Below are 22,235 nucleotides of genomic sequence, written 5' to 3' on the forward strand. Positions count from 1 at the left end.
TTTCCCATGTCCGACTGACACTGTGCCCACTCCCACTGCCCTACCCCTCAGGGCACACCACAGCCATACTGGTGTGAAACACACAGGTGACTCCATACAGAAACATTCAACATTCCTCGTTCCTGTGATCAACTGCAGCCCTCTCAGTTGTTTGGACCAGTACATCAATAATCCCTGGGCAGCCCCACCAGTCTCCCTTCGCCCTCTCTTTACTGTACAGCCTGTCTGGCATTGGGATCACAATGCAGTCATTGCAGAGGAGAGCTGCAGTTCTTTTACCCCAATTTGATGCTGCACTTAGGCTAGCAAGCTAGCAGACATATTTGGGTCATGTCTTTCCTCACTGAGAGCTGCCCAGTCCAGGCTACAGCGGCTCCTCGCCCTCTCAATGTGGAGAAACCTCGGCTCAGCAGCATTAGAGAGAGAGAGAGAGAGAGAGAGAGAGAGAGAGACAGAGACAGAGAGAGAGAGAGAGAGAGAGAGAGACAGAGAGAGAGACAGAGAGAGAGAGAGAGAGAGAGAGAGAGAGACAGAGACAGAGAGAGAGAGAGAGAGAGAGACAGAGAGAGAGAGAGAGAGACAGAGACAGAGAGAGAGAGAAAGAGAGAGAGACAGAGAGAGAAAGAGAGAGAGAGAGAGAGAGAGAGAGAGATGGGATGTGGGATAAGGTATGTTGGCCAGAATTAGCTTGCTGAACTAAAAACAAAAGCAACAGAGCTAAAGTCAGGACAGCATACACGGTCCAGGTGGGGACACTGGAAGGGGAAATAAGGACAGTAATCAGGCTGAATAAAACAGAGAAAAACGCACAAATCACTTTCTTTTTTTCTACTGACATTTTTATAAAATTGCAACAAAATGTACATTCAGATTCGTCAGCTGACAGCAGGACAGTGTAATATACTCAAAAACATCTATAAATAGTGGGAGTATTTTGTGAGGCAGAACTCCATCCATCCACACTGGTGTCAGAGTCCAATGACAGTGAACACAGCTGGCTCCTCTTCATGTAATTGAGACAAACTGACTTGCAGTCACTAAACAAAAAGGTGCTCGATCCTAGGTGTAAGAATCGACTCGAGCAAAGGGGTTTGGCATCATCGCTCCCTGCAGTCAGAACGATCATGTTCTCAGTGTGAGTGCGGTGGAGCATGAAAACAAGGAACAGATTGGAAACTGAGATCACAATAAGCATGGTTTTGAAAACCTCCAAGCATCCAGAAGGATGGGCCAATATGACAGTTGAATGAACAGGTGAGCAGGCAGACGAGCAGCCACAGCGTGACAAGGTGAACAGGCGTTTTACGACAAAAAGAAACATCGATTATATATGAGAACCGTTTAGAAGCTCAGTTCATTTGTTTCAATCAGGATAGACAGAAGCAATAAAGATCTGCAATCTACCCCAGAAATGGCCACTTCCTGCTCCAAAATCCAAGATGGCGACTGTCAAATTTTGTGAATTGGCGTTGGCTATGTTCCCTTTTTTATGAAGTCTTTGGTCTACAGATATCATTTTGTAAACAAAGACTTAAAGTCTTTATATGTGATTTTTTGATCCAGTAAATGTCGCCCTTGAGCACCAGCATGAAACCAAAACAGCTCGCGCTGCATTGTTGTGTTAGCATGCTAATGCTAGCGATCTTTATTATGCTCGTATCTTCACACTGCATGTAAATTGACCTGAAATGAGCGTGATCTAGAAACACAGTTAAGCAGTGAGTACAGTATGTTATTCTTCTTTTCTCTAGTCCCTCAATTAAACTACTTTTATACTCGAGGGGAGGAGTCAGCCGGCCGGCCTGGCGATGTAAACAAACTGAAGATAGGACTCTGAAAACTCTGAAAGCATCACAGACAGTGGGACTCGGGTGTTACACCCATTGTAGACAGTCATGACTCACAGAGTTATTTTCAGAGGAAATACTTGATTTATATTATATTTAAGTGAGAAAAATCACATATAAAACCTTTAAGACCAAAGGGATGAGGTGGTGTCTGCAGGTATGTTCAGATAACTAATTAACCATTAACTTAACTGGCATTGGCATACCACTTTTCTAAAAGTGGACGTTTGTCTGTTTGTTAGAAATCTAAGGGGCGACAAAAGTTGATCCAATGAACAGGAAAAGGAGACATTAGCAAGAAAGCTAACATGGCTGATAGTTCAGAGCTGAGGCTTTGACTGTATATTCAGATATTATTTATTTTAGAGCAAAAATCAAACTGAATTGGAACACATTTTCTAACTTGATTTTGACTTTTAGGGAAGAGGGAAACAAGGAGCTGAATGAAGATGACTGGCCTGTGCTCTTTAGCAGTTTAAGCTTCATGGTAAAAGTCTATTTTTTTCCAGGTACTGTTACCTTTTAAGCCAGACTTTAACCATGTTTCTGTAACAATCATGAAGTGGCAGTAGTGTAATAAATATGGCAAGGCGGTTACATTATCACTATCCTGATGATCTTGTGCCTGTGCTGTAAGCCAAGGACTTGGAGCTGAGTTATGCTTCAGGGCCAGTGCCATGCCTCTAAGCAGAGATTAACTGGAAACAGCAGCTGAGATCAGAAAGAGAAATACAGAGCCAGATGGAGGTGGAAACATGAAAAGATAGTGAGACATCACAGCAAGCCAAACTACAGTGCTGTGGACGTCCATTCCATCCCATATCACCCATGCTCCCTTCATGTGCACCCCTGTGACCCATCTAAACACATAAAAACAGGCATAGCTCATAGTAAGACCGATGTGACTCTGAGGGATTGAGCCATGGACACAAGCAAGGCGTCGGTGTTCTTCAGAATCCTGATGAGTCCTGATGATCCCCTAACAGGAAAAGGGGGGTCAGTCCCAGATCAGGTGTGAGGGTCACAGAGGATTCAGGCCTTCCTGAGGAAACTTTGTTCACCGGTATGTCCTCAATACAACATCTGCATGAGAGAGAAAGAGAAAAAGCATCACAACTGGTGTCTATATTTTCTCATTTGTGAATTAATGTGGACTGTTTTAATGCATTACTAATTTGAAAAGGTGCCACAATACTTCTATACAGGGCTATTTAGATCAACAGATAGAAGATGAAGTTCCAAAACTTAAATAAGAAGTTTATTGGTAGAACAAATGCCCAAACAGAAATATCACTTTAGGATTTATCAACTATAAAAAGGCACCACAATGTGAGAGCAGACATATAAAACATTCAAATGGATGTTAAATCCACTCCATGACAGGTTGTTAATAGTTGATTTTTAAAAAAAGGACAATATGGGCTTGACATTGCTAGAAGTGGCTTCATGTGAATAAGCAATATTATTTTTTTTTGCAGTTTGGAACATTATGGATGAAAAAAAGGGAGAGAACCAGAGAGGATAATGGAGGCCTGTCACAACTGAGTCATTATGATGAAGGCACACAAGTGCTCATGTTTAAGTCATGTAAAAAGCTCACCTCGGGAACACCAATTCTGCCTTTAAAATATTCAGCGAGCAAGTCTCTTGTCTGACATCTGTGTTTTTTTCTAAATTTCTCTCTCCCACCTCTCCTCCCAAAAAAAAACAGAATTGCTGTGTGTGCACTCCTCTGCTGCACACCCAGAGACACACAAAAAAACAAACAACTCGACTTCTGTGAATTTTTTTTTTCTCCTGCTTCTTTGCTGTTCTCATTTCCCCTCTTCCTCCCATCTCCCTCACTCTGGCTCTCTGTCAGACAAAAAGGGCCTTATGTAATGAGGTGCTCGTGCTTCCATGTCTAGGGGCACATATTTACCCAACATGCATTTCAGGATTACCACACAGGCCCCCCCTGCTGTAGAAGAGACAAGATAGGACTACAGGCTTACAAGGTCTCACATGGGACAGGGTGATTGTGTGTGTGTGTGTGTGTGTACAAAACTGTACCAAAAAAGTAAAGTATCAGAATCAATTTTAGATGATAATACTGCAGTCAGCCATTCTTTTATCTGCAGGTAAATAACCGTACAAATGCGTCAAAACATGAAAGAGAGGAACAAGAACTATGGCCGCTTTTAAAGTGTTGTTGCAGTGCTTGTTTGACGGCGTATCCGTTAATGTGCGTGTCTGCCTCTGAGTTCACACCGGGAGAGGAGCAGTGCCACAGGAGCCAGCAGTCACAGCCTCAGCAGGGAGAGCAGAAGGGACATGCAGAGGGGGCTGACTCAATGCCTCCCCATCTCTATTCTCCCACAAATCCTCTTGTTTTTGCACTGGTAAACAAATACTGAAGGCAAATAAGTGCAGCCCTGACCTCTCCTTTCTACTGCCCCTCCTCGTCTCTGCAATACGAACCACAGAATGAGAAACAAACAGGTCCGTCTCTCACCAGCGTTGCCGAGTTTCGCTGCAGTGTCAACAACAACAAACTGGGCCGGCACAGACAGAAGGAGGAGGAGAATTCAGAGATGCTGAGGTGAATATCAACACTCCAGTTTTTTTTTCTGCCTGCTCCACATATCAAGCTAACAAACTCATTACAATCATATAACAAATGGGGAGAGAACTATTTTGGTTGCAGCTGGCCATGCTGACAATGCAAAAATAAAAAAAGTCCTGCAAAGAGGACATTCTTTACATTTATTTTCCTTTTCAGTTGTCTCATAGTCAAACTGTCTTTAACCAGAAAAACTGTGATATATACTATACATGGTTTTCAGGGCTCTGCATAAGCATTTGAGCACATCTTGATGTCATGTCTGATTATTGTCAATGAATCTGTAGAGCCTTAGCTAAAAGATTATGAAAGTCAATAAACAATAACAGCACAAAAAACTGAAGTTGTGTTGTAAATTCTAAAGGTGCACTATGTAGTTTTGGTAGAGAAATGTGAAAGTTGTAGAGATGTACAGATTATGTGGTATATGTTCATAACTCTTTACACAAACTGTCCTCAGAGGAAAATGTGGGCCCTGTAACACTGTCTTAAGTTAAAATGCTAAGTGAGAAGTTATGGAAGGGGGCCTGCAACAGTCAAACCGTAACTCTCCAGGTGACTTTTTTTAGCTCCAAACAATGTTCCAGGGATCCATTTTTCTTTGAATAAAGTTTGTGTAATTACTTCAGAAAACATAGCATAGAATTGTTTCACTTCTCCAACTTTCATATTTCACAACCAAATCTACATGCAAAAATGATAAATATAGATTTTTTGAATTTCTCCTTAAAGATACAAACTGCACTGATTAAAAACATTTGAATCTGAATGAGGAAACATTAACTAATCATTTATTTATGTTATTTAAAAACTTTCAAGCATTGAAAGCATTCAATATAATTTACGAAAGAGGTAACATTTTTACTTTGATATTTGAACTCTTTGTTTCATCCATTGTCTTGTGTATCTTATCTGGGAAACACTGGACGTTTACTCATCACATTTTTAAATGAATCGAACGGGACATTATCCCATTTCGTGTTCAAGTAACTACAACCAACGCACAGTGTGAAGACATATCGTTGTGTTATTTTGTGCAACTGTGTGACAAAAATATTGTGTTTGAAATAACCAGTTAAAACCATAAAGTCATACAATTAAAAAAAAAAGGATATGTTTGACAGGCAGAGCAGCAACTATCTCTCTTTTCAAAGGAGTTCAATGTTCAATGGAGACTTGTCTTAAAAAGAGATGTAAAAGTAAACCATCCAATCAGGGGTGCTTGTTCTTGCCACTGATAGGCCAGTCTGACAAAAGCATGTAAAGGTTTCCCTTTTTGGGTAAAACATGCATTACGTTTGTTCAGGACCTGTAGACCCCTCTTGTGTATGTCCTTTAGTGAGTTTTTTTATGTTAGTGAATGTCTCCCTCACCGTGCCGTCCTAGGGTTCCCTCTCTGACGACACATCACCCTCAGCTCCACTACTGGCGTTGGGGTCCTGTCGGGAGCGTTGGGCGCCCTTCTCCCTGCTCGACTCCGAGGGGCCTTTGGAGCGTGTCTTCTCTTTCCTCTGCTGCTGCTTCTCCTGCTTCGACAGCTGTGGAAACACAAGGAACAGGAAAATCTATTTTAGGAACTGTTTTATCATCTCACTGCTCAGTTTATGTGAACCTTCACATGTCAGAAACATTTTCCAATGGGACAAGTGTTTTGAATAATTAAGACATGAGCTTTAGAGTTTCTCTTTTAGCGACAACTGGAGAGAAAAAGGAGTTAAAGGGACACGTGACTGCTGGTCTAATCTAGCTCATCTTTATCTATTTTCTTCAGCAACTGCTTTTCCAAGAGAACATAGCTGAACGTGATGCATACAGCTGTGAGTTTTATGGGTTATCTCTGCCTTACTGTGGGTCTAAATACTGAGCAGAAACATACATCTCAGTTGTTACAGTATTTGTGAAAAAGAACAGGAAATGCTTAAATTAAAAGGTTTGATGTCCATTTTCCCGCCATTGAAATACAAACTTATTTAAGCCCAGAAGAAGTTCCGAACACTTTTAAAAGGGGACTTTTAAAGATCCAAATGAGTAAAACTCCCTGCTTGTATAATGTCTTCTGAGCAAGGCTAACTTTCTTTAGCTTTATCTCCTCAGGCAGGTTGTTTCAAGGCTCAGAGGGTCCTGATGTCTAAGGGATGATCTCTGATCCTCTAATGATCTTTAGATTTAAGCCTCAACTTGGGAATGACCAGAAAAGACCTATACCCAAATGGAACGCCCTTTATAATGGGGCAGCGTCCAGTTGGTCAAAGATATGTTGAAAAAACTGTGCCCACCACACTTCATCTTCCTGCTGAATCACATGGATTTAAATATTTGAGCTTCAGACACTAAATAAATAAAACCAAAGACTCTCTTCTTCCAAACTTTAATTTGAATTGTTAACTTCCAAATCATGAATAATTCATGTTTTCTTTTAAAAATATTTATGACTTGAAAGAAACTCTGAGGGGTTTTAAATATGAAATTATACCAAGGGTGTGACTTTTTAAAAAAAATCTGTGCTTCTTTCTTTAAATCAAGTTTACTTGTAAAATATATTAACATTTCATTTTTGGCTGAACTCTGGTTGAACTGAAACTGGAATCTTATCAGTCGGCTTCAGTGGGACTGTGAACATGCTGCATCATGAACTAGCAGATCATGGCCTTTTACTGCATGCTCAGTATGAATACCAACATGAGCATCGAAATAAGTTTGATTAAAAAAAATCAAAAAGAAGCCAATCAGTGCTGCAGACCAGAACCCCACATCAAAATGTTTCTAGTTGCTTCTTTTCTCTCTTCGTTTGGAGCTATTCTGGGCTGTCATATGATCACTTCAATGAGTCTATTGTTGTGACTGCATGCACTGCCTCTCTCACACACACTCCACAAATATCTCTTCCCAGTGCCACTCAGCACAACTCAGTCACTGCTCCCAATCAAATATGCCCCTCTTCTTCCCTCCATTGTCCATAAAATATTACAAAAGTCATGAGAAAGTAGGAAATGCTACCCATCATCATGAAGAAGGCCCGTTAACACAGATGCTAAAACTTTTAGGGCTGCTGGGTAAATATTTATGAACAAAATGTAGCCTGGAAAATCCAACGCATTGCATAAGACATTACATTATTCAGAGAGCACAAGAAATGACGTGTTATTCCCATTTGAACTCATTTATTTGCCTTTGTAATACACCAAGGCAACTGTTGAGGATATAACATTGAGAAGAAAGGAGAGATACATCTGAACATTTTATTTTTGCACACAAAAAAGCAACGAACTGTTGGAGCTGCCCAAACTCTGAGTCCAAACCCGACAAAAACATGACTCTGCATGAGCAAACAAAACACAATTTCTGTATTTGTTGGTTTCAGCTCAGTGCCCACAACAGCATGCACCAAGAGTCAGGTGAACAAATAGAAAAACTCAGGACCTCTCTGCTATATACCCCTCAGAACACATCCACACATGATGGTTTTTCTTTGCTCTGGATAACACCATTGTTTGCTGGCTGCTTGACCCTGCAGCGGACTAAATCTCTGATTCATGGAAAGAAAGGGACAGTGTCTGTTGGCCGTTGCTTCATTTCTTCCCTGTGCCAAGCTTAGCCCATTGGATGGCCTTTTATCCCTCATGTTCGGCCTTGGCTTCAGCTCCTCGGCCTCCAGAGCAAACATCCCAAACAGACAAGATTAAAATTCTGAGGGCCGCTTAATATCCCTCCCTTTGGGATAGAGAGCCAAACCCACTAAGGGGAGAGCAGCCAAAGCCGGCCCTCAGCCAAAGCATAAGGACTTTGGATAGGTTTCATGGAAGTGACCAGAATCAACTGAGTTGACAGATCAAGATGTATGAAGTTCTTTCAAACAGCTGAACTGAGGGGGCTGAGAGGAGGTGTATTTCTGCTACTGAGAGGCAGAAAGTGTTCACTTACTTTAGAAAGTGTTTGCTCATTTGGGACTCAGTGCATCAGTTGTTCAAAGCTACTGACTTTTAGCTATTGAATAGAAAGCGGTTAACAAATGTTGGCTCATTTAGAGATACACATTTTTCAATAAAAAAAGAGTTTGTTATTAATTCAAAAGAATAATAATGTAAAGTTAAACAATGACTGCCTCGTGTTCAGGTTGTAAGCCTCTACCCAAACAGTCCATGTACAGTCACAGCCTAACTGTGACCATGACGGAGGATCTGTTTGTCAAATGAAAATATTTGAACAGCATTAGTGGGCTCAACATTAAACAGAGAGTTTGCCGAGCAATCTTTCACAGGAGGGACTGAGCGAGGAGAGACTGTCCTCTAACTGATCACAGATGGTGTTGTCTTCTTGGATAAATAATGAAATGAAGATAAATAAAGAGGTGATCATATTCCCTCGAGGTGTAGGAGAGAAGTCATGTTCAGGAGAATGGGAAGGACGATAAGTGTCCCCAACCTATGACAACACAAATCTAATCATTTCATCGATGGGTCCAACTGAAATCTGAAGCTTTCCTCACATGTTGTGTTAAAAGAGACATTATTATGTCACAGTGAAGTTGTTCTTCTCAGTTAAAAAAAGGCCTGCCATTGTCATCTCATACTATTAAAACAGCCGTGTGAAATGGTGATGTGAAAGCAGATTACCTCTTGAATTATGGCACAAAGATTTTTGGGGGAATAAAAATAAAAACGACCCAAAAATCGATTTATTCAATTCAACCTAGCATTAGTGCCAGAGTTTAAACTATTCCCTTCAGCTGATTTGCTGTCCACCACTCTAGTAAACACAGAAATACGTAGCAACTTTTTTACGAGGAATAGCAGAGACATCTTTTGCCCTAAGAGGAAATACCTAAATGGCTTTGGTGGTGCCATGACTTGTTCCTTTCATGCTATCAAGAGGTTGTCAATCGTTGTTTTGATCTCCATTTTTCTTTGTTTAAAAAAGTCTTCACGTGCATGGAAACATATTTATTTTCTGATATCACATTAATGCAGGGAGGGTCTTGTTGCCATAGTTTCTTCAAAGAAATATAAACCCATTTTATCAACAGCTTTTAATTTAAGCTAAAAAAGACAAACTTTGAAAATATTAAATGCTATAAACACACAATCCAACCCTACGAGGGAGTAACCCCTGAAATAGTAAAACTCTGGTACTTTGTTTAAATGAGGAAGTCACAGATTAAGTGGTCCGCTTATTTTGGCCTATACCAAAAAATACTGGTTGCCAACCCATCACCAGATCATACGATGGCGATTCACCATCAAATAATCAAATACTACTTAAATAAACTGACCGGAGAAGAGCATGAGCATGCTGAGAGCAGAGACAGGTACAGCAGAGGGCTATAAGGGCAGCACTGCTAAACATGTGACTACCCGTTACAACACACATACCGACGGACAGCAGACTAAGCGGCCATAGTGTGCGTGCGTCTCTTAGCATCGCCATGGGGGAGGCGGCGGCTGAGTGACAACTTAGTGAATCATCCCCAATTCACAAGGTTATGGAAGAGGTGGCAATGGCAGACGTAGATTCTGGCAAGGACTTTATTTTTCAACTGCAATGCCAATAACGGTCTACATATCCATCTTAACAACCAAATCTAAGAGATCTTTACGATTCATAATAATACATTTTATTTATGGTTTGTTCCATAAAGTTATGTGCAGTGATAAACAAACTACAAATTCAAAAAGTACGTCTCTGAACAGACAAAGTTCCTTACTCATATTGTTAAGATTGATTAAAAAAAAACTCTTTATAGCCTAGCAGTACAGTGACAAGAGGCAATATTGCCACCTAGTGGTTTAAAGTAGAAGTGGAGCTTCTCCTTGAGAGGTTGAATAAGGCCTAATACTTGAATTTAAGTGGGATAAATAGATGCAGTTCAAAGTTATTACAGTGGCAGGGTAAAATAAGAACCTTTGAATACATATTACTGCAGTAAAAAAAGGTCAAGCCCAGACATTTTCATTTCAAATTGGTTAACTAGCTTTCTACGTTACACGATTAAGACTCTTCTGATGTTTTAAAAAACTCCAGTGAAGAGTTAGGGAGTGGACGATTGATCATCTTTGTTTGGTTAAAGCCTTCACGTGCTAACATACCTGTTTGGGGTCAGTGGGACCGGAAGGTGACGACAGTTCCACAGTGACAGGTCCGTCGTTTTGAATGGTGACCTGCATGTAGGCCCCAAACTCCCCATCTAGAAAAACAAAAGACGAAACAGACAAGGGTTTAGATGAATGAATGAGAACAGTAAAACATCAGATAAGTTTCAGTTCTGTCTTTATAGTACATCTCTAATGAGACCGCATCCTAATATTTATAACATGGAACCTTGAGACATTGGGGACAAAACATAAAGGGAAAGTAGGAGGACAGGAAGTTTAAACTTAAATGTTCTCCTTTTGTCCACTGGGTCCGTGAGATTAATGACACCATCTGCACAATAAAGTTGTGGACCGCAATGGAAAAGAGCCGCGTCATCATATTTCCTCTCTGGAGGGGGAGGGGGGGGGGACTAATTAGGGAGCCTTATGCCTCCCTTGCTGGGACAAGGTGTTCTCCACACCTGCTCCCCGGTGGGCTGACCTGATTCACTGCCACCGTCACCGCAGCGGCTTCACAGCACCAATAATCACCACCTCTCTTACCCATAAGAGCCACAACCTTACACTGAGATAAATACAGGCAGTTAGGAAGCGGGGGGGGAACGAGCACGGATTCAGGCATTTAAGTGGGTGGTGATAACAGGGACCCTCAACACTTTTGTATTTAATGAGCTCTGAAACAAGAAGCTGTGTACAACCCAGAAGGTTTTAACCATGTTGTCCCCTGATCTCTTGGGACTGTGTTGAAGCGGCCCCTCGTTTTGACCTCCGCACTTTTTATAATAACCCTTAAAGTCTTTATATGTGATTTTTTGATCCAGCAGATGTCGCCCTTGAGCACCAGCATGAAACCAAAACAACTTGCGCTGCATTGTTGTGTTAGCATGCTAATGCTAGCGATCTTTATTATGCTGGTATCTTCACACTGCATGTAAATTTACCTGAAATGAGCGTGATCTAGAAACACAGTTAAGCAGTGAGTACAGTATGTTATTCTTCTTTTCTCTAGTCCCTCAATTAAACAACTTTTATACACGAGGGGAGGAGTCAGCTGGCCGTCCAGGCGATGTAAACAAAGTGAAGATAGGACTCTGAAAACTCTGAAAACATCACAGACAGTGGGACTCGGGTGTTACACCCATTGTAGACAGTCATGACTCACAGAGTTATTTTCAGAGGATATACTTGATTTATATTATATTTAAGAGTGAAAAATCACATGTAAAGACTTTAAAAGATTTTTTTTATATGTATAAAATTAAAAAAATCCATCATAATGCCATTAATTATAAGTTTCATCTTCTCAGCTTCTTGACTTTTGTTGATCATTTGTCTGCCAATAATCATCTTGTTAACGATGAACAATGGAGGGTCATTTTGTGACTCAGCTTGTAAAGTTTGAATATTACAAAATGTGAGCAGCTCTAGAAAAAAAAGGGCATAAATTCCATGTTTTATAATCTGTTCTCTAAGGCCTAACAGCAGCATCAATACATTGCTATTGGACTGAAAAGGTGTGCAGTAGAGATGGCTATGTCATCAGTTTCCCCACCTTTAATGAGCTCTGGCTTGTAAGAGCTCCTCATGCTCTCCAGGATGCTGTTGTAGAAGGGCTGGGCCAGCTCTGCAGGCATGGCTGAGTGGAAGTCTGGCTTGTTGCCCTTCAGTATACACTGCAGTGTGAACTGGCTCACACAGAGCACCTCAAAGTCCCGGTCCATGACACTTTTGCTCCACGCTCGCCCATTCTCGTCTTCGAACAGCCGCAGGTTCAGGATCTTTCGTACTCTGGAAACAAACAAGAAAAGAAAAAACTGTCATATAGCACAAAAAGTGTCAATCCTTCTGGGAAAAGATTGGCAATGTGTAAGTGTAATGCAGATAATGCCGAACAATTTTAAAGCATAGTACTAGTTTGAAGTCTGATTTTCAATCTCAATGAAGGGAATATCTGCAATTCATCGCAGGAAATGAAAACAAACCTGGGTAGGTATGTTGTTGCAGACAACATTGTCAGGTAGTGATGTAACTTTGCTTCTGTTTATTCATTTTTGTTTAAATTGTTTTGTGTTAACAACTAATAAGTACTGAAGTTTGAGTAGTGCTCTGGTAATTTGATTCAGCAGGCATCTGCAAACATATCAATATTCTTAAGTAAATCCACAAAATAAGTTGCAATACTCCACAGGGGCCACAAGACTCTACTGACAAAAACAGATGTTCTGCTGCTTCAGTGTCATTAGTTTATTTCACTTATGTAACTTTGTTTTTTTAAAGGCTAGTCAGTGAGCTTAACAAAACATGTGTAATACACAAGTACATACAGAAACAAATAAACAGATCAAGGTATCATTGGTTTAGTAACCATTTCTGTCATGTTAAGTTATCTTTTGGAGCAATTCTAAGCTTTTTATATTTCGGTAGTCAAACCCTACAATAGGTCTAAAAATACCAGAGTTGTCTTTTGACAGGAGTGTTTAAAGTTAAAAATAACTGTGTGCTCTTTCATTGAAAAACAACACTATTTTTAGCATCTCTGTACTGAATTCTTGCAAGAAGCTTTAGTACATTTGCATTTATGTGAAGCCAATTATTTAGTTAATTGTTCTAAATGTATCAGTGTAGTCCGGCTCAAAACTATGGAAGCAATTCGTGATCAAAATTCAAATGATAAAGCTAATTTGAAAATTCAAATGCATGAACAGAAATGGTTTTTAATTTTAATTTTATGTCCGCCTGCCTGGGAGCTGGAGTCTGACGTCACTTTCCTGCGCCGTCCACTTTGCCATTTCATTTTCGAGTTGGTTTGAATTATGAGAACTTTTTAGCACGGCAGGTTTGAAAACGAAAAGCCAAAGAACTTTTCGTCTTAAATATAAGTCAAATAATGCACCTATATTCTGAAAGTTAAAACACGTTTCTGTTACTGTATTTTCATTTTAAAATTAGCTTTTTCATTTGAATTATGATACAAATGAAGAAGCAAATGTCACTTGCTTCTTCATTTTAATTCAGTCAAAGAATGTGCATTTTTGAAGTTGAAAACTAAAATTCAAATTAGATAAATTAATCATCATTTTATTTTTGAGTCAAATAATACACTCATATTCTGAAAAGGAATGAATTTTTAAATTAGCTTTATCATTTGAATTCTGATCACTAGTCGCTTCCATACAAAACACAGCCTCGTTCTTCTTAAACAGATGTAAACAGATGTGTCTTCAAATCCTCACTCACAGGTAGTCAGCGTCTTTCTGGGTGTCCTCTACTGATATCCCCAGCAGCACACACAGTCCTCGTCCAATTGAACTCACTTGTTCTTCTCCCACTGCAAGAAAACATTTCAAAGAGTGAGTGAGCTGGTTACTGAAGAGACACAGAGCCAGGGAGTGCTAAAGCTAATCCAGCTAGGTTAGCTAAAATGCATTGTCAGCACCAGTAATGAATGGAGGCTAGCTGTTAGCCGCGGTGCTGCAGAGACTCTAAAAGGTGTCACAGTAAAGCTGAACTCAGTTTAGGTTCAAGCAGCCACTCACCTGTCACTGTCGCCTTGGTGACCCTCTGAATGATAGCTTTCATTTTGTGGTTGTGTCGGGGGGAGCACGCTCTCTCTACTTCCGGGTACTGTGTTGTTGTCGCCCTCTAGCGGCTGAAAACATACAAGCACCCCTTCTTCTGTTTTTTCATCTTTTTATTTTGGATGTTGGCAAAAACGCATTCAAGGCATTACCGCCACCTATTGGACTGGAGGGTGGACCGAAAAATAAACAATACAAATAATAGTAAAAGAATTATAGCAACAACAAAAAAAGGAAAAATGCTTATTCTGAATGTGTTCTGATAAAAAAAAAAAATATAATATATATTTTTTGGCATTTGCCCACAAAAAAATCCCTTTGAAATCTTATGTAAGTACATCCTTCTTGAGACCTTTAAAAGACCCCATTGTGGCCTAGAACATAGTAATTGTCACTATCTCAAGATAATTTGATTATTGAATGATTTATGATGGATTAGTCAATTGATGTACTTTATAGTAATTAATATCATCAATATACATGTGAAAATGTTGATTCTCAAGATTGACTGGTTCTTACTGTACTTTATTTATGTTTCACAAATAGCTCCATCAAAGTTTCTTTTATAACTGAAATCAGGGGAGTTGTGATACACATGCATATTATTATCAAAAAGTGTTGGTCTTTGATAGACTATTGATATAAAGATCATTACTTTAAACCCTTTGATCATTTTAAACATTTCTAATAGGCCAGAAGCATAAATAGAGAACACTGGACAAGAGATGCCTGCCTGTAGTTTCCTTTACCAATCATCAAATGTCTTCACACAATTTCATTTATTCATATTTCATCATAAAGTTGTTATCCTCAAGAGTCCAGTGTCTACCATCGGCTATTTGTCGCAGCTATTTGTCATCGCCGTCATCGCCTCCAGTCCCAGGTTCAGCTCTGTGAGATGAGAAGAGGCGGCAGAGCCACATGTTGTACGGGACAAAGTCTTTCTTATAGGTGGCGACAGTGTGGGTGTGAGCTGTCGTGTGGGTGACTTTATTTACATCTTCTGGCTCTTGAACCTCTTCATTTTCCTCCGGCCCTAATGTGGAGGAAGTAATGACAAAAATATAACCGTAATTAATATTACAAATGATATCAAACCAAGCAGAAATACATCTCAAATCAACATAAATGTGACGGCTATTGATAGTAATCGGAATATTATATAATATACCAAATGCAAAAAAGATTAAATATTATATCCTTCTTTAAAGGTTTCCCCTGTACTGTTACATCAACCTGAAATAACTACTGTAATAAAACAAAGTGAATCTGCTCAATCAAAAATGTCATCACTTATATTATTACAGTTTATCATATAAATAATGCATGAGCAGACTTTCAATGTTGTAGCTTTTAGTACATGCATACCTTTAAATGCATATTCATGCTCTAGCTCAAATATTTATACTTTAACCCTTATTTAATTAGATTACTAAAAATGTATTCTGTTGTAATGATAAATAACTAACATAGAGGCCTGGCATTTAGAGCAGAGTTGTGTTGATCGTTTGATGCTGCAGAATGCAATACTACCTTTTTCTAATCCGTACAGATCTTTGGTCCCACAATGGCGTCTTACCTTGTTCATATTGCATACATGCCTTTCATATATTTTATGTAACATGGATTTATTCTGCTGTAAGAACTGTTAAGCTATCCTGTCCATAAAGTGCATGAAACAGCTGCTATAACTTATGTATTTTTGTATATGGATTATATTTATCAGTACATGTACAAAGTCACACCTTCTTATTAGAGTAGCCTTTAATATGTGATTTGTATGCTGACCTCGCACTCATAATTAATCTAAATAAATCTGAAGTACTTTAATTCCATTGATTTTCATCATTAGCTCAAGACAGTAATGTAGTTTGAATTCAACAGAAGGAGGTAGTTCAACAACTGCATTTGATACGTGATTTAAGGAGTTAATTACCTTATTTTCAATTTTAACTAATGGCTCTACATGTTAGGGTATCTTGAACAGTCAGACAGAGACGTATGGCTTGTGAATCGAGGAACTGTTTATTTCTCTTGGAGCAGTTCTTTTATATCATTCCGTTATGGGCAATCATCACACTGGGAAATTACAACATGTGTGCTATATAAAGACCATTTCCTGGCCGGACAAACTGGTCTATTACCAGGAAAGGGTGGGTGGGTCAGACCATGACCTTATGACCTGGCTAAAATTCAGAGGTTAGATAACTATTGGTTTGTGTCTGTTGCTGTTCAGATTGTGTGTTTCTGTTATGATTCAACCTTTCAAACTACAACAACATCTGGTTTCTGAAGGATGAGAAAGTGACGATAGGATTCGTTAATGACTTGTAACAGGCAGATATACAAAATATACAAAAACACACTCCATAAAAGAAATGTCCATGTGTACCTTTATATTATGCATTACATCACAGGGTGCTATCAGTCATACAAAACACTGTGTCAACATGTGGTTATATATACAGTTATTATTTACAGTCTTATTATTTACAGTCTATGTTTACAGTCTTATTATTTACAGTCTATGTTTACAGTCTTATTATTTACAGTCTATGTTTACAGTGTATTCCCTCTTACCTGTAGGAGCATTAAACTTTCCTGTGTAGTTGTTGAAGACTAATGAGCCTAACAAAGTCCAAGCACCGAAAGCATAAAGTGCAGCCGCTCTTTTGTTCCACTGAGTAACATCTTTAAACGGCATTGCTGCTGTTTGTTTATCACTTAATGAAAAAAATATTCGTGAAGCATCGATTACTTCTCCTTCCAGGCCGCAGACATGACAGTCAACCCGGAAGTACACGCAAAGGAAAACATTTCCGGAGCGTGTTTAAAAAAAAAAAAAAAAGGCTACGTTTAATGTTTTAAACAAATACTTCTAAAAAAAAAAAAAAAAGTGCCAAAGACACGGACACTTAGTTATTGAAGCCCATTTTCGCCAGTTAAAAAAATAAAAATGATTGTGATAAAAATTATTGAGATTTTTTTGTTTTTGCCCATATTAAGTCGTAATTATGAGATTTAAAAAAAAAATCATAATTATGAGATTAAAGAAATCATAATTATGAGATTAAAGAAATCATAATTATGAGATTAAAAAAGTCATAATTATGAGATAAAAAGTCATAATGAGATAAATAAAAGTCATACGAGATAAAAAAAAAAATCACAATTATGACATAAAAAAAGTCATGATTATGAGATAAAAAAAAGTTATACTTATGAGATAAAAGGTCGAAATCATGAGATAATAAAGTCATGTGCTCCAGATAAATAGTTGTCTCTTTTAATCCAGTTGTCGTTAGAACTAAACACATTACATTACAGTAATGTAACAGTGGTGACAACATTTTATGATGCTGTAATTCATTAAAACATTCAGAATATTTTACCTTTTTATATTTTACAAAAACATATTTACATTTTGAAGAGATGCATTGTTGATCAAGGCTTCTGTATTTTATTGATAACTGATTCAACATCCAGCTATGCATGTTATTACAAACTATAGTTTTTTTAAGGTAGGCCTACTTGATCAATCAGTGCTGTCATAAGCTGCTTCACATTAAATCAAATGGAGTGATTATACCCTCTTATCCATTTTAAGTAGTGAATTTGTAATAGCATCATAGGACATAGGTCAGGTTGTTGGAACAGGCTCTTTTTGGCTTTGTGGGGAGTGATATTGTGGGCATCTTTTTCAAGTATGTGTCAGACATAGTGATCATTGAATCATGTCGATTACATTTTGAAGATGTTGACCAGGAAGAACTGTCGGAAATTACGGATATTCACAACTGCCGGAGGCTTCCAACAGCAGATAACAGTTTGAAGGAACTTGCTCACCAAAAACCGATTCAGGAGCCTTCTTTTGTGATTAAACATTGGAAGAAATTGCTCAGACCTATTAGATCAGAGCTACAACCGACATCACAAAAGATCATGAAATCAATTATTTACCCCAGGACCCAGAATGCCAAGGAGAAACAAATCGTTAAGTATGTAAGCACATATCTTAGAGAGTCAGACACCCAGCACCTCTCCTTTTTCCTCAGATTTTGCACTGGATCAGACTTGTTCACAGGCAAGAGCATCACTGTCACCTTCTCACAACTTCAGGGATTTCAGAGAAGACCTGTTGCTCATACATGTGGCTGTTTCTTAGAGTTGCCAGTCAGTTATGACAGCTACCCAGAGTTTTGACATGAAATGAACAAAGTCCTAGAAAGCAGTGTGTGGGTAATGGACATTATCTAAGATAAAAAAATTCAGCCCAAATGTGCTTGACTGACCTCAGAGGCTCAGGATTAGGTTTGTAGGTTTTCAGATGAAATTTCGGTATTAAAGTAATAACTACAGACACCATGTTTTACCTGACTTTAGTATCACAGTTTTAAAAGACCAGTGTGTAGAAATTAGTGACACCTTGTGGTGAGGTTGCTCACTGGCAGCCAATAGAATACAACAAAAGAAGACACAACAATCCTTAGTTTCTGATGATTAAACAATAATAACATTTGATTTCTGACTATAAATCTCCCTAAATTCTACCTAGTGGTCCTTTAACATGCTTTCAACATTCTTCTGCTGCCACTTTTAAGTTGTTCATCATTGCTTTCAATTTAAGAAGTTTAAAGAAGTATGTTTCAATGCAGAGTACTGTGAATACCTTTATTAAGTACGATGTTTAAGATTGATGGTGTAGACTTCACCAACAAATTAGTTATTTCAGACAACATATTACGGTTATAACATAAGTTTCTTGTTCTAATGTCAATTGTAATTTTTGATGAGAGCGAAAAATGGAGGAACTTAACCATCTGTGTTCTCTTTGACACATTCACAACTGGTGTTTTTTGAAGCTTGAAAGCATTTGTTCATCTTACTGTACCTTGGCTCCATAACACAAACACAGAACAACAAGCCTCTGTCTTATTTTTGGGAAAACCCCACTTAAAGCTTCACTCTATTGTCGATACATTAGAGAGCTTGCATCTTGCTTTTGCAAATAATTCTAAGTTTCCCTACTTATACTTATTTTTATTGATACGACAGGGTAATGTCATTATATGTCATGTTTGCATAACCTTTTTTTGTTCCAAATGCACATATTTGTTTTAATAATAAAAAAAAAATCATTATCAAATGAAATATTTGTGTTATTTTCTTGGTACATTCATTATTTTGAGTTCAGAGGTTTTCCAGCACATTTATGTAAGTTATTTCTTTATAACAAAACAGGTACCTTTGATTTAATACTCCTTTCATTTCACATCTCAAGCACTATTTTTTTAGGTACTGTTGTTGCTGGTTATCAAAAGAGAGCAAGGCATTCTCAATTGTTCCATAAGCAGTAATAATAACTTTGTTACTGCTATATACTATCTGCTGTATAAGTTAGATTACATTGTAGTTAAAATGAAAACATTGCAGTTTTGTATACTGTGAAATAGAAATGTTTTAATAGAAAAAATGTTTCTAAATGTGTGAATTTGCATTTTTACTCACTTCTTACAAGTAGTCAATGTCAGTTCAACAAAGAACTTTATGCACTGAACATAGTTTGTATATCTTTAACATTTCTTAGGTAACTACAATTACATTAGCATTCCTCCCAGGTCAAAACACATGGAAGAAAACTGTGTTTGTGAGAAAAACATAAAAACTGGAATATACAATGTGACACAGGCCTAGGAAAGTTAATCATCTAGGTCCAGTTCATTGTTAATCAGCTGCCTAAGTCTGATGTACAGGTTAACTGTTTCAAACACATCATTGGTCAAATTTAGATTATACTCTGACATTAGGTCCACACAGATGTGGAACACATCTTCATCACATGGGAAGTCCTTGAACACACACTCTTCAAGGCAGATTTGAATCTTCTCCATATCCACATGATGCAAACAATCCCTGCCTCCGTACAGTTGAGGGACTGCATGCAATATGGAGGGACGTCCATGAGGTGAGCGTGAGTTGTGGACTTGATGGACTCTGTGGTTATTCCAAGTCAGAACAACCTCATCAAGTTCTTCCTTGAAGACACATCATATTTAGTCAGTGTATAAAATATAAGCCATTAGTAATTCCTGCCCTGGCTAGTAGTCCTGACCCATGGGTGGTTTTTATCTTTGAGATTTGTCCTTGCTTGTGATACGGTGGGCTCGCACAATAATATGAATACCAGCAAATTGTAATTTTTTGCACTACAACTACTGTTGCAGGCATAATATAACAGCTAACAAAATGTAAAAAAAACTGTCTTTGACATCATCATGTGATGTTATTTATCATACAATTCTAAAATTATTTTATATACAGTATCTGTATATTATATGATATGAATTCATTTGATAATTACCCCAACCATCATGATTTCTTTGTTAACCACAAAACAAAAAATGTAGTATTTTTTAGTCTCCATACACCATAAAGGCAATGACTATATCACACATGGTCATTTGTGTCTCTTAAAAATATAGTTGGGCAATATTTTAACGTGTCACTTACCTGTACTGTTTGAAGAAAGCAAAACCGGATCAAGGACTTGTCCAAAAAGTTGTCTGAGAAGTAACCATCTTCTCTCAGTTTGTCAAACAGGTCAATCCAAAACTGGACACTTCTCAAGGTTAACCACCATCGTTCTATCCGCTGGTTTCCAGTGCTTGGACCAAAGGTTACACTGTCTGTTTCAGCTTGGTTCTCAGAAAAATGCAAAAACTGCTGCATTTCAACCATATGGCCATTTTCTGTCCCCACAAGTCAGTCTGATTCTGGCAGGGCAACCACCAGCATTGATCACAGCATCCATATAGTAGCCAGCGATGACCTTTGGGTCATTGTTTGTTTTGTAAGCTTCAAGCCAAATCATCTTCCTGGAAAAACCATCAATGGATCCACTGATTGCAATTCCAAATGGCTTAAGCTTGTCATAGCGATCAATATGCCAAACATAGTTTGGACCACAGCTGTGGTAAGCACGCCTCCACAGTCTGTTTCTTGACCTGACATCAACACCTGCACCATCAAATAACTGCAGCAATACTCAAACTGTTTCTCTGTCAGTCACAATCCTATGTAACCAACATTTTTGGTGCATCCATCTGTAGCCATGGCACTGACCAGATGTTTCCAGTTGATTCTCAATAAAGGTAGCCACCTCAGCCACATCAGTTTTATTCTTTCTTCGCCAGAGCTGCTTCTTCCTTAAAATCCTTTCAAGGGTGCGTTTGCTTAGCACTATCCCATGCGAATCTGCTAGCAAAGATAATATTTCATTTGTGGTATAACCAGGTTTAAAGTAAGTCTCAATGTACTCACAATCCATTTCTCTATCATATTAAACAGCAGCTAGAGCTCACACCAAAGTAAAGCTACTGCTTTGTCTTTAGTAAGTTTTCTTCCTTTCTACTATCTCATAATTATGTCTTTTTTTTTCTTTTCTTTTTAACTGGCGGAAATGGGCTTGCATACTAAGTAGTTAGTTGGTAACTAAAGAAAAAAGAGCAATGGTTGCGTAACATTCAAAATCAATAAAATAAACGTATAAATGCAAACTGATTTTGCAGTGGTTGTGGATGTAGGCTATTTATATCCTTTTTCACTTGGACTTTACCCCGACTTTCTCTTGTCAGTCCCCTAGCATTGTTTCCGCATTAACTCCGAGTGAGCTGATGTGAAATGCAACAGGATATTACCCGCATAATTAGAGGTATTGGTGTGGTTGCCGCCTTAACTACCAGACTTGGTCTTTATGAGGTATAATTCAATGTCCCACTGGTGATCAGTAAATCTTTTGATGATTCTCATCTGATTTTCACGGAGTAAATTATAGAAAATTCCACATCCCCTATTGAAAAACATGAATTGAGTCCAAATCAGATTTCAGATACTGGTTCATATGTTTTTTATTCTGGCTAAAAATTAAGATATGGAAATAAAAGAAGATACCTTGTAAATAACTGTTTTTCTAATGATTTTCATATTTTTATACAAAGCACCTCTGTTTGTGGAATGTAAGCGTGTTCTGCTCTGTTAAATACTAATTTAATTATTATTTTTTTAAACCCATTAAATTACATTATATATATATATGTTTCTTGACCTTTATGAAGCACAT

The 22,235-nt window shown here is 38.3% G+C and overlaps 2 protein-coding genes across 2 annotated transcripts; both read right to left on the minus strand.

Annotated features, from left to right (window-relative positions):
* Positions 1-813: 813 nt before the first annotated feature.
* Positions 814-14,265, minus strand: dtd1 (D-aminoacyl-tRNA deacylase 1). The gene is made up of 6 exons (XM_020639091.3): positions 14,075-14,265; positions 13,776-13,866; positions 12,091-12,326; positions 10,533-10,630; positions 5,823-5,987; positions 814-2,930 (listed from the first exon to the last, which is right to left on the minus strand). The coding sequence occupies exons 1-5, from the start codon at positions 14,115-14,117 to the stop codon at positions 5,832-5,834; spliced, it is 624 nt and encodes a 207-aa protein (XP_020494747.1). The 5' UTR covers positions 14,118-14,265; the 3' UTR covers positions 814-2,930; positions 5,823-5,831.
* Positions 14,266-14,620: 355 nt separating this feature from the next.
* On the minus strand, positions 14,621-16,913 carry LOC114920491 (small integral membrane protein 26). Its single transcript, XM_029278303.2, has 2 exons — positions 16,697-16,913; positions 14,621-15,152 (listed from the first exon to the last, which is right to left on the minus strand). Exons 1-2 carry the CDS (start codon positions 16,818-16,820, stop codon positions 14,965-14,967), a joined length of 312 nt encoding a protein of 103 aa, XP_029134136.2. The 5' UTR covers positions 16,821-16,913; the 3' UTR covers positions 14,621-14,964.
* Positions 16,914-22,235: the final 5,322 nt, after the last annotated feature.

Source organism: Labrus bergylta, chromosome 1, assembly GCF_963930695.1.
Source record: "Labrus bergylta chromosome 1, fLabBer1.1, whole genome shotgun sequence".
NCBI lineage: Eukaryota > Metazoa > Chordata > Actinopteri > Labriformes > Labridae > Labrus > Labrus bergylta.

Excerpts from the sequence above, each read along its gene's own strand:
- LOC114920491 (XM_029278303.2), bottom strand. The coding sequence starts at position 16,820 with ATGCCGTTTAAAGATGTTACTCAGTGGAACAAAAGAGCGGCTGCACTT. Across the intron at positions 15,153-16,696 it reads AAAGTTTAATGCTCCTACAG|GGCCGGAGGAAAATGAAGAG; the intron begins GTAAGAGGGAAT and ends CCTCCACATTAG.
- dtd1 (XM_020639091.3), bottom strand. The coding sequence starts at position 14,117 with ATGAAAGCTATCATTCAGAGGGTCACCAAGGCGACAGTGACAG. Across the intron at positions 12,327-13,775 it reads CAGAAAGACGCTGACTACCT|AGTACGAAAGATCCTGAACC; the intron begins GTGAGTGAGGAT and ends GTTTGTTTCCAG. Across the intron at positions 10,631-12,090 it reads CAAGCCAGAGCTCATTAAAG|ATGGGGAGTTTGGGGCCTAC; the intron begins GTGGGGAAACTG and ends TTGTTTTTCTAG.